This window comes from Ornithorhynchus anatinus, chromosome 16 (genome assembly GCF_004115215.2).
Source record: "Ornithorhynchus anatinus isolate Pmale09 chromosome 16, mOrnAna1.pri.v4, whole genome shotgun sequence".
NCBI lineage: Eukaryota > Metazoa > Chordata > Mammalia > Monotremata > Ornithorhynchidae > Ornithorhynchus > Ornithorhynchus anatinus.
The window spans coordinates 43026942-43040558 of record NC_041743.1 but is presented as its reverse complement, the minus strand read 5'-3'; the positions used below and the strand labels follow the sequence as shown (position 1 = coordinate 43040558).

Below are 13617 nucleotides of genomic sequence, written 5' to 3'. Positions count from 1 at the left end.
CAGCGTCTCCCGGACTGCTCCCGCGGGGAGCCGGTGGCCGCCCGATCCCCCCTCCGGCTTTTGACGTTGGAGACTGTAAGCCTTCTGTGGGCGGGGAACGTGTCTGTCTACTGTTCTGTCGTACTCTCCCCGGCGTTTGGTACGGTGCTCTACGGCGAGCCCTCGACAGATCCCACCGCATGAAGGAATGAATGAAACCGGGACCAGCCGTGCTCAAATTAGGGACCGGCTGTCGGACTGGAAAGACAAGCTCCGAGCCTACCCCGTGCCAAAGGGAACTCCCCTGTCAGGAAAGAGGTTGGCACCCGTTCAAGGTGCGGCCGTTCGCTCGGGGTTTTTTCAATCCAACACCTGGACCCGAGCACCTTTAAACACCTGCCTCGGCCTCCTCCGGGCGAACGGGCGGACTCCGCTCCCGCCGCCTCCGCCGCCGCTCAGATCCCGCCCCGCCGGCTGCCGGGAGGAGTGTGGGGCAGGCCACCGTGGCCGCCTCTTGGCCCACCGCCCCGCCGCCCGGCCCCGATGAGGAGGCTGCTGGCCCTCCTGGCCTTCTGGGCCGTGACCGGTGAGTAGCCGGAGGGCTCTGCCTCGCTCCCGGCGGGTTCCACCGCTCCCGGGGCCGGGGAGGACGCCCGGCCACCCGGCCCCGGGGCTCGCCGAGTCGAGGGGAAGGGCCTCCCACAGGTGCCCGTCCTTTAGACTCTAAGTTCACCGCGGGCAGGGGCTGCCGATTCTGCCGTACTCTCCCCAGGGCTTAACGCGGTGGTCCGCGCAGGGCGAGCGCTCGATAAATACGAACCGACGGTATTTATCGAGGGCTTCCTGGGTGCGCGGAGCCCTGCGCTAAGCACTTGGGAGAGTACGGCGCATCGGAGTCGGTGGACACGCGCGCCGCCCACGATGGGCTTACGGTCTCCAGGCTCGGGACCTAGTGGGCCCGGGGTTGGGGGCAAGAAGAAGGGAGGGATTGACTCCGGTTGGACGGAGCGGCCGCGGGGGGGTCCCCCGGGGAAGGAGTCGGGGTCGGGAAGGACTCGAGATCGGGAACTGGTCAGTGCGGTGAGATTCGGCCACTTTGGGGGAGTCCCCTCCTCCTGTCTAGGAGGATGCCCTGCTAATAATAATTAATGATTTTAATTGTGGTATTTATTTGTTAAGCACTTCCTATTCGCCCGGCACGCTTCTAAACTCCGGGGTAGATAAAGGTCGATCAGGTCGGACCCAGTCCCCGTCTCACGCGGGGCTCACAGTGTCCTAATCCCCGTGGAATTAGAGGAGGAAACTGAGGCCCGAGTGACACGCTCGAGGTCACACGGCTGACAAGTGGCGGAGTCGGGACCGGGACCCAGGTCCTTCTGACTCCCGGGCCTGGGATGGATCCACTGGACTTGAGATCTGGAACCGGTCAGTGGGGTGGGATTTAGTGGCTAGGGTGTCCCCTCCTCCCGTCCGGGGGGGATTCCCTGCTCTCGGTGCAGCACTGATCGGCCCATCGACTCCGTTGACCGTCCCCCCGAACCCATCCCCGTGTTGGTCACAGGACTTTCTTCCATTCACTCAATAGTATTTATTGAGCGCTTACTACGTGCAGAGCGCTGTACTAAGCGCTTGGAATGGACAAATCGGTAACAGATAGAGACGGTCCCTGCCCTTTGATGGGCTTACGGTCTAATCGGGGGAGACAGAGAGCCAGTCAATTCTATTTATTGAGCGCTTACTGGGTGCAGAGCATTCCCTCATTCATTCGATCGTATTTATTGAGTGCTCACTGTGTGCAGAGCACTGTGCTAAGCACTTGAGCACTGTTTTAATAATAAAAGCATTGTTAAGCACTTACAATGTGTCCAGCACTGTTCCAAGCGCTGGGGGCGGATACAAAGTAATCAGGTTGTCCCACGTTCGTTCATTTAATCCTATTTATCGAGCGCTTACCGTGTGCAGAGCACTGTACTGAGCGCTTGGAATGTACATTTCGGCAACAGATAGAGACAAGCCCTGCCCCACAACGGGCTCACATGGGGCTTCCGGTCTTCATCCTCGTTTTCCAGATGAGGTCACTGAGGCTCAGAGAAGTGACTTGCCCAAAGTCACCCAGCTGACAGGTGGCAGAGCGGAGATTAGAACCCACGACCTCTGACTCCCAAGGCCGGGCTCTTTCCACTGAGCCGCGCTGCTTCTCTAGTTCTAAGCACTTGGGAGAGTGTAATAGAACAAAAGACAATAATTCCCGGCCCACGTCGAGCTGACAGTCCAGAGGGACCGGGATCCTCCCAGGTTCATCTCTTCCACCCCCCTGCCTCCGGGCAACCCCTTCTCCTGGTCATTTCCTGGCCTAGGGGAGGCGGACCACCCTCCTGCTGGGAGGGTTGGTCTGACCGTCCCCCTCCGGCCTCTCAATCGATCGACGGTACCGATCGAGGACTTCCTGAGTGCAGCACTTTACACTAAGCGCTCGGGAGAGTTGCCCCAGGTTCGCCCGCCCCCGTGCCACGCTCCTCCCCCAGGTCCCAGTCGGCCTGGGGCCCCTGCGGGGGAGCCCGTGTCAATCATTGACCCATCCCGGCGCACCAGGGTGAGAGTCCGGACCTGGCGCCGCCCTGCACCCTCCGCGCGCCCGTCCCCCCCCCCCCCAGCCCTCCCGGGACCGTGGACGAGGAGATGAACGACCCCTCGTGCCCCCCTGCCCTCTGCTCCACCTCTCCTCATTCACTCGGCTCATTTCAGTGGTATCTACCGAGCGCTCACTGTGTGCAGACCGCTGTACCGAGCGCTTGGGGGAGGACAGAATAATAGACACCGTCCCTGCCCACGGGGAGCCAAGCCTGGAGGTCTCGAGTAGGCTCGTGGCCCACTGTTGGGCAGGGATCGTTTCCATCTGTTGCCGAATTGTACTCGCCAAACGCTTAGCACAGTGCTCTGCACACGAGAAGCGCTCAATAGATACGATCGAAGAAATAAATGAGAGGGGCTGGCACTACGAGTTGGTGTCAGAGCGGGCGAGCCCCGAGCCTGACTATTCGCTCCCACTATTTCTAAATAATTTCTGTCTTCCCCCTTGAATGTCAACTCCCGGGGGGCCAGGACCTGGTACAACGTTCTGCACAAGGTGAGTGCTCAATAGATACCATCGATCGATCGATCGATCGTAATGCTCTCCAAGCATTTGGTACAGTGCTTTGCGCTCAGTAGGTGTTCAGTGAATACCATTATTTATTTATATTAACGTCCGTCCCCCCCCTCTAGACTGGAAGCTCACTGTGGGCAGGGAATGTGTCTAGTATATTGTTGGATTGTACACTCCCAAGCGACGGGAACAGTGCTCTGCACATAGTAAGCGCTCAGTTATAATAATAACGATGGTATTTTTTCGGCGCTTACTATGGGCCAAGCGCTGCGCTGAGTGCTGGGGTGGATACGGGCAGATCGGGTTGGACACAGCCCCTGGCCCACGTGGGGCTCACAGTCTCAATCTCCATTTTAAAGATGAGAGAACTGAGGCACAGAGAAGTGATGCGACTTGCCCGAGGTCACGCGGTAGACAGGCGATAGGGTGGGGATTAGAACCCAGGTCCTTCTGACTCCCAAGCCGCTTGTTGGCCCGTAGACCTGCGGATGGAGCCCGCAGGACCGCGCCGCTTCTCCGCAATACGGTCGAACGAAGGGATCGACTGACGGATTGACGGCCTGAGTAGCCGCCGGACTGACCCTGCTCGTGTCTCTCCCAGAGCCCTCCGAGGCGAACGGCACGGAGCTCCTCAAACACCTCAGATTCCACTCGACCAACTTTGAGAACATCCTCGTATGGGAGCGCGGCAAAAACACGACCCCAGACACCGTCTTCAGCGTCGCCTATTCCATGTCAGTGTCGCCCCTGCTGATCCCTCGCCCCGCTCACCCCCTGCTTACCTTCTGCTCCCCAGACCCACCCAACCGCCCTGCTGATGCCCGCTGACCTGCCCTCTCGGGGCAAATCTCATCGTGCCGGGGGATGGAAGAGAAACCTCCTTCGTTGTCAGTAATACTAATGATTGTGGTATTTGTTAAGCGCTTACCGTGTGCCGGGGCGCTGGGGTGGATACGAGCAAATCGGGTCGGACACGGTCCCTGTCCCATGTGGGGCTCACGGTCTTAATCCCCATTTTCCAGATGAGGGAAATGAGGCCCGGAGAAGTGAAGTGACTTGACCAGGGTCAACACAGCAAGACCCGTGGCGCAGCCGGGATCAGAACCCAGGTCCTTCCGACTCCCGGGCCCGGACGCTATCCGCTAGACCACGCTGCTTCTCGTCACTCGTCAGCCTGTGCCGCCTCGGCCAAGTCACTTCTCTGGGCCTGAATTCCCGGGTCGGTAAAACGGGGATTGAGACCACGCGGCCCCTACGGGACGTGGACCGTGTCCAACCTGATTATCTCCTACCTACCCTCGCGCTGAGTACAGCGCCCGGCGGACTTTAAGCGTTTAACAAATACCGTTTAAAAAACGGAAAGAACTAGAGCCGTTGGGTTTCCCCTTAGCTATGGAGCGAAGCGGTGGCAGGAGAAAGGGGCTTGCCAAAACATGACCTCTCGATCGTGCGACCTGACGGGGGAGACCGGAAACATCCACGAGTATTACTACGCCCAAGTGACGGCCCTCACCGAGAGCGGCCTGTCGGCCTCCTTCAGGACGCAGAGATTCAACCCCAAAACTGAGAGTGAGTGACCGTCTGCACTCAACTGCCCTCCCCGCCTCTCCTCCCTCCCCCTCTCTCCCCTTCCCTTCTCCCGGCCCCGATCACCCCCTTCCCCACCCCCCTCCAACCACCCCACCATCCTCAGCCCCCAGGAACCCGCGGGACCTCAGGCTCCTCCATCCGTCGATCGTATTTACTGAGCGCCTACTGCGTGCAGAGCACGGTTCGTTCGCTCCTTCAATCGTATTTATGGTCGTTATTTCGTTAAGCGCTTACGCCGCGCCAAGCACCGTTCTAAGCGCCGGGGCAGAGACAAGGTCATCAGGTGGTCCCACGTGGGGCTCCCAGTCTTCCTCCCCATTTTCCGGATGAGGGAACCGAGGCCCAGAGGAGGGTAAGCGACTTGCCGAAGGTCACGCAGCAGACAAGTGGCGGAGCCGGGATCAGAACCCATGTCCTCCGGTTCCCAAGCCCGGGCTCTTTCCGCTGAACTGCTGCGTGCGTACTGGGTGCGGAGCGCTGCGCTAAGCGCTTGGGAGAATACAACAATAAGCTGGCACATTCCCCGCCCGCCGTGAGTCTTTGTTCTAAGCGCTTAGGAGAATACAAATACAATATAGGCCCGAAGGGGCTTTGAGAGGACATCTCGCCCATCCCCCTGCCTCCACAGCCCTTAAGTACATAGATTTGCTTATATCCACCCCAGCGCTTAATACAGTATCTGGCACATAGTAAGCGCTTAACAAATACCAACATTATTTTCTGTAATTTTTTGAGTTATATTAATGTCTGTCTCCCCCTGTAGACCGTGAGCTCGTTTAAGGCAGGGAATGTGTCTGTTTATTGTTGTATTGTCCTCTCCCAAGTGCTTAGTACAGCGCTCTGCACACAGTAAGTGCTCAGTAAAGACTATTGAATGAATGAATAATAATACCGATGGTACTCGTTAAGCGCTTCCTGTGTGCCAGTCACCGTACTAAGGGCTGGGGTGGATACAAGCAAATCGAGTTGGGCACGGTCCCCGTCCCACACGGGGCTCACGGTCTCAATCCCCGTTTTACAGATGAGGGAACTGAGGCAGGGAGAAGCTAAGTGACTTGCCCAAGGTCACACAGCAGACAAGTGGCGGAGCCGGGATTAGAACCCACGACCTTCTGACTCCCAGGCCCCGGCTCTATCCGCTATGCCAGGCTTGAATGGGAAGGATCCCAAGTCACCCATCCCAGGCAGCTGGATAAGCGACTCTCTTCATAGGACTGGTTTTTATTTATGGCACTTGTTAAGCGCTTACTACGTGTCGGGTGCCGTGCTAAGCACCGGGGTAGACAGACACGAGATAATCGGGTTGCACACAGTCCCTGTCCCACGTGGGGCTCACAGTCAAAGTCGGAAGGAGGAGGATTAAATTCCCGTTGTAACCGTCGAGGTCACGGACGGGGTCACACGGCAGACGAGCGACGGAGCCGGGATTAGAATCCGGGTCCTCTGCCTGCCAGGCTCCTGCTCTTTCCACAAGGCCATTCGACGCCCTCCTGCCGGACAACCCTCCCTGTGTCTTGCTTAAATCCCTCTTGCTGCTTGTGGAGCCCGCCTTCCCCCTCACCCCAGTCCCGCCCTCCTGGGGCCCCCCAGCCCCCTCGGCCCCCGGCGGGGGAAAGAAAAACGCACCCGGAGACTCAAGGACCGTTGAATTTGCCAACGGGCCTCGGGCGCGGAGGTCGGCACCTGCCCTCTGACCTCTTCTCTCTCATCCTCCCAGCCGTGCTCAAGCCTCCAGACGTGACCTTCGACCCCGGCGTGCACTCAATTCGGTTCATCCTGGGCCCGTCCCTCACGCTGGCCAGGGACGCGAGCGGCTCGCCGCTGGCGCTGGAGGACATCTTTCCCAATCTGCTCTACCACCTGAGGATAAACGTCAACCAGACCCACCACATGGTATTTCTCTCCCTGACCTCACAGCCCCGGGGGCCAAGGCCCGGTTGAGCCTCCTCCCTTGGCCCGGACTCCTCCTCGACCCTTCCGGGATCCGGTCTCTGAAGAGCCTCTCGACGCGATCATTCCATCATTTTTATTGAGCGCTTACAGTATAAAAAGAGTTGATACGCGCGGTCCTTGTTCCTCACTGTCTAGTGGGGGAGGCGAACGTTAAAAAAAAGAATCACGATATGCCCGTAATCGATCCATTTTTTTATTTGGAATTCTTTTAAGCGCTTATAGGCACTCTACTAGGTGCTGGCGGAGCTAATCAGGTTGGACCCAGTCCGGGCCCCACATGGGGCTCGTGATCTTTGATCCCCATTTTCTAGATGATGTAACTGAGGCTCAGAGATGGGAAGTGAGTTGCCCGAGGTCACACAGCAGGCGAGTGGAGGAGTCTGGATTAGAACCCAGGTCCTTCTGACTCCCAGGCCCGTGCTCTATCCACTAGGCGGCCACGCTGCTTCTCTACGGTATTTATATCAGTGGTACTTCCCGAGTGCTTACTGTGTGCGGAACACTATACGATGTACACAGTCCAGTGTGTGCTTGGGAGAGGACATTACAACAGAATTGGTAAACCCTCTCTAGACTGTAAGCTCACTGTGGGCAGGGAATGTATCTGATATATTTTGTTCTATTGTACTCTCCCATGTGCTTAGCACAGTGCTCTGCACACGGTAAGTGCTCAATAAATACAACCGACTGACATTCAAACTTATAGTCTAGTGGGAGAAGGGTTGTAATAATAATCATCATCGTGTTATTTTTTAAGCACTTACTGTGTGCCAGGCTCTTTACTAAGTGCTGAGGTGGATACGAGCGAATCGGGTCGGACACGGCCCCCGTCCCACACGGGGCTCACGGTCTTAATCCCCATTTTACACACGAGGGAACTGAGGCACAGAAAAGTGAAGTGACTTGCCCAGGGCCGCGCAGCAGACGAGTGGCAGAGGCAAGATTAGAACCCGTGACCCGTCGACTCCCAGGCCCATCCACCGTGTCGTGCTGGGCCTGAGGGTGGGGTGAATAAAGGGTTCAAATCCAAGTGCGACCGTGTCGCAGAAGGGAGAGAGAGTAGGGGACTCTGACTTTTTTAATTGTGGCTTTTTTTAAACGCCTGACCTCATTCACATAAACTATTTTGGAAACTCCCAGGTGGCCGGTCTCATGTCCAAGGGGCCGGTCAAGCCCAGAGACTCGCCGAAGGATTTACCTCCTGCGGGGACGATGTGGATTACCCAGCCGACTGTTGTTTCCCTTGGAGCGATCAATCAGTGGTATCCACTGAGCGCTTACGGTGTGCAGGGCACCGTTCTAAGAGGTCGGGAGATGGGGTCCCTGCCCCTGAGGTGCTTTACGATCCAGGCTGGGAGACAGAGATGAAAATAATTTAGACCGTGCCGTGGGAGTGGAGGGAATCAAATAACCGGGACTCCAGAGTGAGTAATTTCTCGGCCGGTTTCTTTCTTCCCTTCAGATCAAAGAGGGGAAGGAGAAAGAATATGAATTTCCCGGTCTGGCCCCCGACACGGAGTACAGCGGCACCGTGGGCATTCGGATCCCCAGCTTAGCCAAGCACAGCCCGACCCACAAATTCAGCGTGAGGACTCTACCAGGTAAGCCCGGTCCGGCGTGAAACGGGAAGCCCAGGCTCGAACGTCGCTCCGGCTGTGGGGCCTTGGACAGGTCCCTTAACGTCCCGGGGCTCTTCTGATTCCCCCCATCCCTTGTAAAGTAGGAAATGGGGCTCTGCCACACCCTCTCGGGGACGGTGTACATCCCACTGGGTGCACATCGAAATGCAGTTCAGACCCCGACGGAGACCCCGAAGGCGCCATTTGTAACGATAGGTTAGTTGCTCTTGCCGGCCGGTCTGCGACTTCCTTCCCGAGTTCCTCCGGAACCCTGAAAGGCAAGTCATCCAGTCCTAGGAAATTGTTCTCACCCTAATTCATCTGTCCGGTCTCAAGAAAACCGTGACTTCACCAAAATTTGACTCAGGACCTGCCTGCTGCTAAAACCAAATTGGTGTGGGAACCTCCCTACCGTCTTCCTATCGGCTAGAATGAGGTTCAGGATCATCAGTCAGTCAATATCATCGTCATCAGTGGGATTTATTGAGCGCTTACTGTGTGCAGCACACTCCACTGAGCTCTTGGTAGAGTACAGTAGAAGGTCGGTAGACACATTCCCCGCCCACAAGGAGCTGACGGTCAGTAAACAAGTATTTATTGGACACTTACTCTGTGCAGGGCACGGTGCTGAGCATCTGGGAGAGTACAATAGAATTAGAAGCCAGGATCCTTGGCCTCGGGGATCCTATAACGGGGAGGGGAAGGCGGTCACTAAAATAAATTACCGGTTTGGGGAAACAACAGTGTTTAAAACTATGTAATAATAATAACACAAGTACCATTCTAAGTGCTGGGGTAGATACAAGTTAATCAAGTTGGCCACGGTTCCCGTCCCCTATGGGGCTCACACTCTTAATCCCCATTTTACAGATGTGGTAACTGAGGCCCAGAGAAGTTTAGCGGCTTGCCAAGATCACACATGCGGCAGAGCCGGGATTAGAACCCAGGTCCTTCTGACTCCCGGGTCCATGCTCTATCCACTAGGGCACGTCGCTTCTCTTACAGAAGGGAAGGGAATAGAAGATGAAGAAGAAGGAGCCAAAAACCTGGTTAAGCCATAAAATAGATTGCGAATTTGGGGTGACGGAGGAAGGGGGATCTGCGAGTGTCTAGCCGCGTGGAGGACGCGGGGACTTTTTCCATCGGCTTCCCGCTGACTGCGTTTTGGTGTCCCTTCTCCCAGACCGAACCTGGACCTACTATTTCTCCGGAATGTCCCTGTTCACCATGGGATTCCTTGTGGCCGTGGCCTGTTTCATGACCTACAAGTACATCAACAAGAACATGCAGCAGCCCCGTGTCTTGGTAAGGGACCGGCGACCCCAGGAGGGAGACGGCCACCCCCACCCGGCCCCGGGGAGGAAAACCAAGTAGAGAGTCGCGATCCCTTTCCAACGGGCATCAGTTTGGAGTTCCCGGGAACGCCCTCGGGAAGCGACGGGGCAAAAGGTGGAAAGTAGGAGGGGGGAAAAAATATGAACCCATCGACCGGATTTATCGAGCGTCCCCTATTCGTAAAGTGGACACAGAACACTGTACTAAGCACAGTGGGGCTGCGGATAGTGCAGAACCTGGATAGTCGAGATCGAGCTCAACAGATGAGGTGCCTTTTGGAATTTAAGGCCTGACCATTGTCTTTTGGCCCCCTTAATAATAATAATAATAATAATAACAGTAATTGTGATTTTTTTAAGCACTTTCTCTGTGCCAGGCACTGTACTAAGCACTGGGATAGATACAAGCAAACTGGGTTGGACACAGTCTCTGTCCTCCACACGGGGCTCCCAATCTCAATCCCCATTTTACAGCTGAGGGAACCGAGAAGTGAAGTCGTTTGCCCAAGATCGCGCAGCAGACAAGTGGCAGAGCCGGAATTAGAACCCAGATCCTCCCGACCCGCAGGCTCGGGCTCTATCCGCTAGGCCACGCTGCTTCTCTAACCCTGCCTTGCCCCCGCTTCCCCAGCAGGACCTGCAGAGGGTCCTGACGTACCACCCGCTGAAGTTCACCCGGGAGCACGTCCTCACCCCGGTCTGTGACCTCGTCCCTCCGGCCGCCCCTCCCCCCCCCCGGGCCGCACCCCGACCTGAGGGAGGACTCCGAGACGCCCCGGGGTTTGCCCAGATGCCCGGAGACCGACTACGTCGAGAGGGACCCCGGCCGCGCCGGCCAGGCCCCTGCACGGAAGGGCCCGGCCCCCCGGCCCTACACCTCACAGCCCTCTCTGCCGCCCACTCCGCCTCCACCTTTCTACGGGGTGTGCCTGATGGGCGTCGAGTGTGGCGGCCAGGGATCGCCTCTCCCCCGGAAACGGAACCCGGACCAACCCGGCCTCCGGCTCCAGGTCCAGGGTCCGGCGGCCGGGTGGTTCCCCAGATCCAGCCAGGAGAGGCGATTGGCCGTGCCCGGGGGCGACCGTCAGCCCCCGGACGACCTGCGGATGTTCCCGCTGGACCTGGACTTGCGCTCCCGGGCCCCGGGCCTGCAGAGAGACTGGCGGGAGGTCAGCCCGCCCCTGCTCCACCCGCCGTGGACCCTGGCCGGGGGTGGGGGGCTAGAGCCGGAGGCCCGGGGCTACCTCCAGCACCGGGACCTCAGCCCGGCCTCCCTCCTCTCGTCCGTTCAAGTGGACGGCGACCCCGGAGCGGCAGAGCCCGGGCCGGAGCGCTGGCATCTGCTCAGCTCCCCGGTGGGTCCCCAAGGTGATCCGGGCCCAGGGGGGCCGCCGGCCGGCAAGGGGCTCCCCAGCTCCGGCCCGGGACCCGGAGAGGCCGGAACCGTGGACTGGTTGTTCAGGGACCTGGACCTCACGGTGCAGTGGGACCCCTGACCGGGGGTGCCGGCTTGACTCAGTGCCGACCCGGAACTTGGGCAGCGAGGGTCCCTGCTGGGGAAGGGGCCGGGCCGTCCCCACATCCCATCCTTCCCTCCCTGCCCGCCGTGGCTTCCCGCCCTGTCTGGTCCCAGGGGCTCGGATTTCGGCCTTCCGCACCCTCGCCCTTGACCGATCGAGAACAGGCTTTCGATTTGCTCTCGCTGGGCAAGGGGTGGAGCTTCATCCAGAGAACCACGGAGAACCGGCCACAGATTGAGAAGCAGCGTGGCTCAGTGGGAAGAGCCCGGGCTTGGGAGTCAGAGGTCATGAGTTCGAATCCCAGCTCTGCCCCTTGTCAGCTGTGTGACTGTGGGCAAGTCACTTAACTTCTCTGTGCCTCAGTGACCTCATCTGGAAAATGGGGATGAAGACTGTGAGCCCCACGTGGGACAACCTGATTCCCCTGCGCTTAGAACAGTGCTCTGCCCCTAGTAAGCGCTTAACAAATACCAACATCATCATCAGATTGGCAGGCTCCATCCCGCCCGCCCAATCCCGGCCACCCCGGGCTTTATTTCTGCTCTTGGTAGTTTTCCCGGGTAAGAGAGGACTAGGAATTTGGGGCTCCCATTTTGGGAGTCTCCTTTGACTCATCTACCAGAAAGGGACCTACTCGACGGGTGCACGATCAAAACCCACCCGCCGATCGTCCGAGTGATCGGCCAGTCCGTCGGGGGTATTCACTGAACGCTGACTCCGTGCGGAGCATTGTACTCCGAGCGCTTGGGAGGATACAACGGAATGAACAGAAACATTCCTGCCCCTAACAAACTCAATCCAAGACATCGCCATCCAAGAGTACTCCAAAACTAAGTAAAGGACGGTTCGGGCCTTGAAATAGGCTACAGCACCGGCCTTGGAAATTGAAAAATAAATAACTTCCACCGTCTGTCTTGGGAGCTCTGCTATTGTGCCCTCGGGGAGAAGATGAGTGGGAGGCTCTGCTACAGGATGCCCCGAACTCCTGCTTGCCGGTTCTGAGATCCCGGGGCTTGTCGACCCTGGCCGGGAGGCTTTCGTCTACGTGAAAGTTTTCCAAGGCGGCAAGAAGCTGGCGGGAAGAGACGGGTTCGTTTGGCGTCACTGGGGACGCGGGGGCATCGAGCCGGCGTCACTCGTCTCTCCGTCGCAGGAGGCGTGAGGGCCGCGGGCTCCGGCCCCGCGGAGAAAGGCCCGAACTACTCGGGCAGAGGGAGCTGGGAGGGAGGAGGAAGGCGGGGTGGAGGCGGGAGGGGACTGGGAGAGGGAGAATGAGGGGAAGGAGCCTCCCCCGGCAGCTCGGCCTCCGGGTGACCGCACTAAACGTCCCCTTCCCGCTGGTGACCTCTTCTCTCTGGAAAGGATGGCCAGCGGGGTTTCCGTCAAGAGGCGGGAAAGAAGCTTTGCGCACGGTAAGCGCTCGGTAAATACTACTGACTGACCGCCTCGCAGGGCCGGGGCAGCTCCCTCACAGGTGCATTGTTCTAGCGCACTCTCCCCAGCGCTTAGGACGGGGCTTTGCACACAGTAAGCACTCAGTAAATACTATCGACTGACCGACCGGAGCAGCCTCCTCACGGGGCCGGGGTAGCTCCCTCCCGGGGCCGGGGCAGCTCTTTCTCGGGGCTAGGAATGAGTCTCTTAAATTGTACCCTCCCAGTGCTTAGGGCAGTGCTTGGCACAGGGTAAGCACTCAGTAAATACTATCGACTGACTGAGGCAGCTCCCTCTCAGGGCCCCAATGCTCCCGGCCCCATTTCCCGCTAACGGGAGGGCAGGACCCCACCCCACGTCCCCAAATCCCTGCGGCATTTCCCAGCAACAGCGGCAGTCTGGCTCCCACCCTCCTTCAGCCAAGTGTCCGCTTGACTCCGGGTCCGACTTGCCCACTCACCCCTGCCCAGGCCTGTTGCCATTTTTTTTTTAACGGTACGTTAAACTCTTATCGTATTCCAGGCATTGTTCTAAGCACTTGGACACCTTCTCTCTCCCACAAGGGGCTCACAGTCTTGAGCCCCGTTTTACAGATGAGGGAACTGAGGCACAGCCACGTGACTGGCCCAAGGTCACACAGCGCACGAGAGGCGGAGCCGGGATTAGAACCCAGGGCCTTCCGACTTGCAGATCGGTGTCCTGTCCTCTAGGTAAGACTGCCTCCTGCCATCTCCCCTCCGTGCCCCGCTATGAGTGGAATGGGGCACGGGAACCCGGTGGACCTTCTGGAAAGTAAACAGATATGCCTCACTTACCTCATCCTCAAAATAGGTACTAAAGGGATTAAGATCGTGAGCCCCAGGTTGGGACATGGATGGTGTCCAACCTGATTAGCTCGTATCTACCCCGGAGCTTAGAACAGTGCCTGGCACGGAGTAAGCACTTTATGAGTACCACCTTTTTAAAAAAGGGACCCCCCCCCGCCAACCACCCACTGCCTCTTCCGGAAAAAGAGGGGCTAAGCCTAGGGGATGGGGCTGATC

At 58.2% G+C, this 13617-nt stretch overlaps 1 protein-coding gene across 2 annotated transcripts; it reads left to right on the top strand.

The window, feature by feature from the left end:
• On the top strand, positions 1–11439 carry IL22RA1 (interleukin 22 receptor subunit alpha 1). Of its 2 annotated transcripts, none has more exons than XM_029081124.2 (7): positions 1–565; positions 3726–3858; positions 4515–4693; positions 6432–6607; positions 8130–8268; positions 9470–9591; positions 10255–11439. In XM_029081124.2, exons 1-7 carry the CDS (start codon positions 523–525, stop codon positions 10990–10992), a joined length of 1530 nt encoding a protein of 509 aa, XP_028936957.1. In that variant the 5' UTR covers positions 1–522; the 3' UTR covers positions 10993–11439. The 2 variants fall into 2 exon arrangements, with proteins under 2 accessions (XP_028936957.1, XP_028936956.1); XM_029081123.2 differs by having other exon boundaries at positions 10252–11439.
• The last annotated feature ends 2178 nt before the right edge of the window (positions 11440–13617 follow it).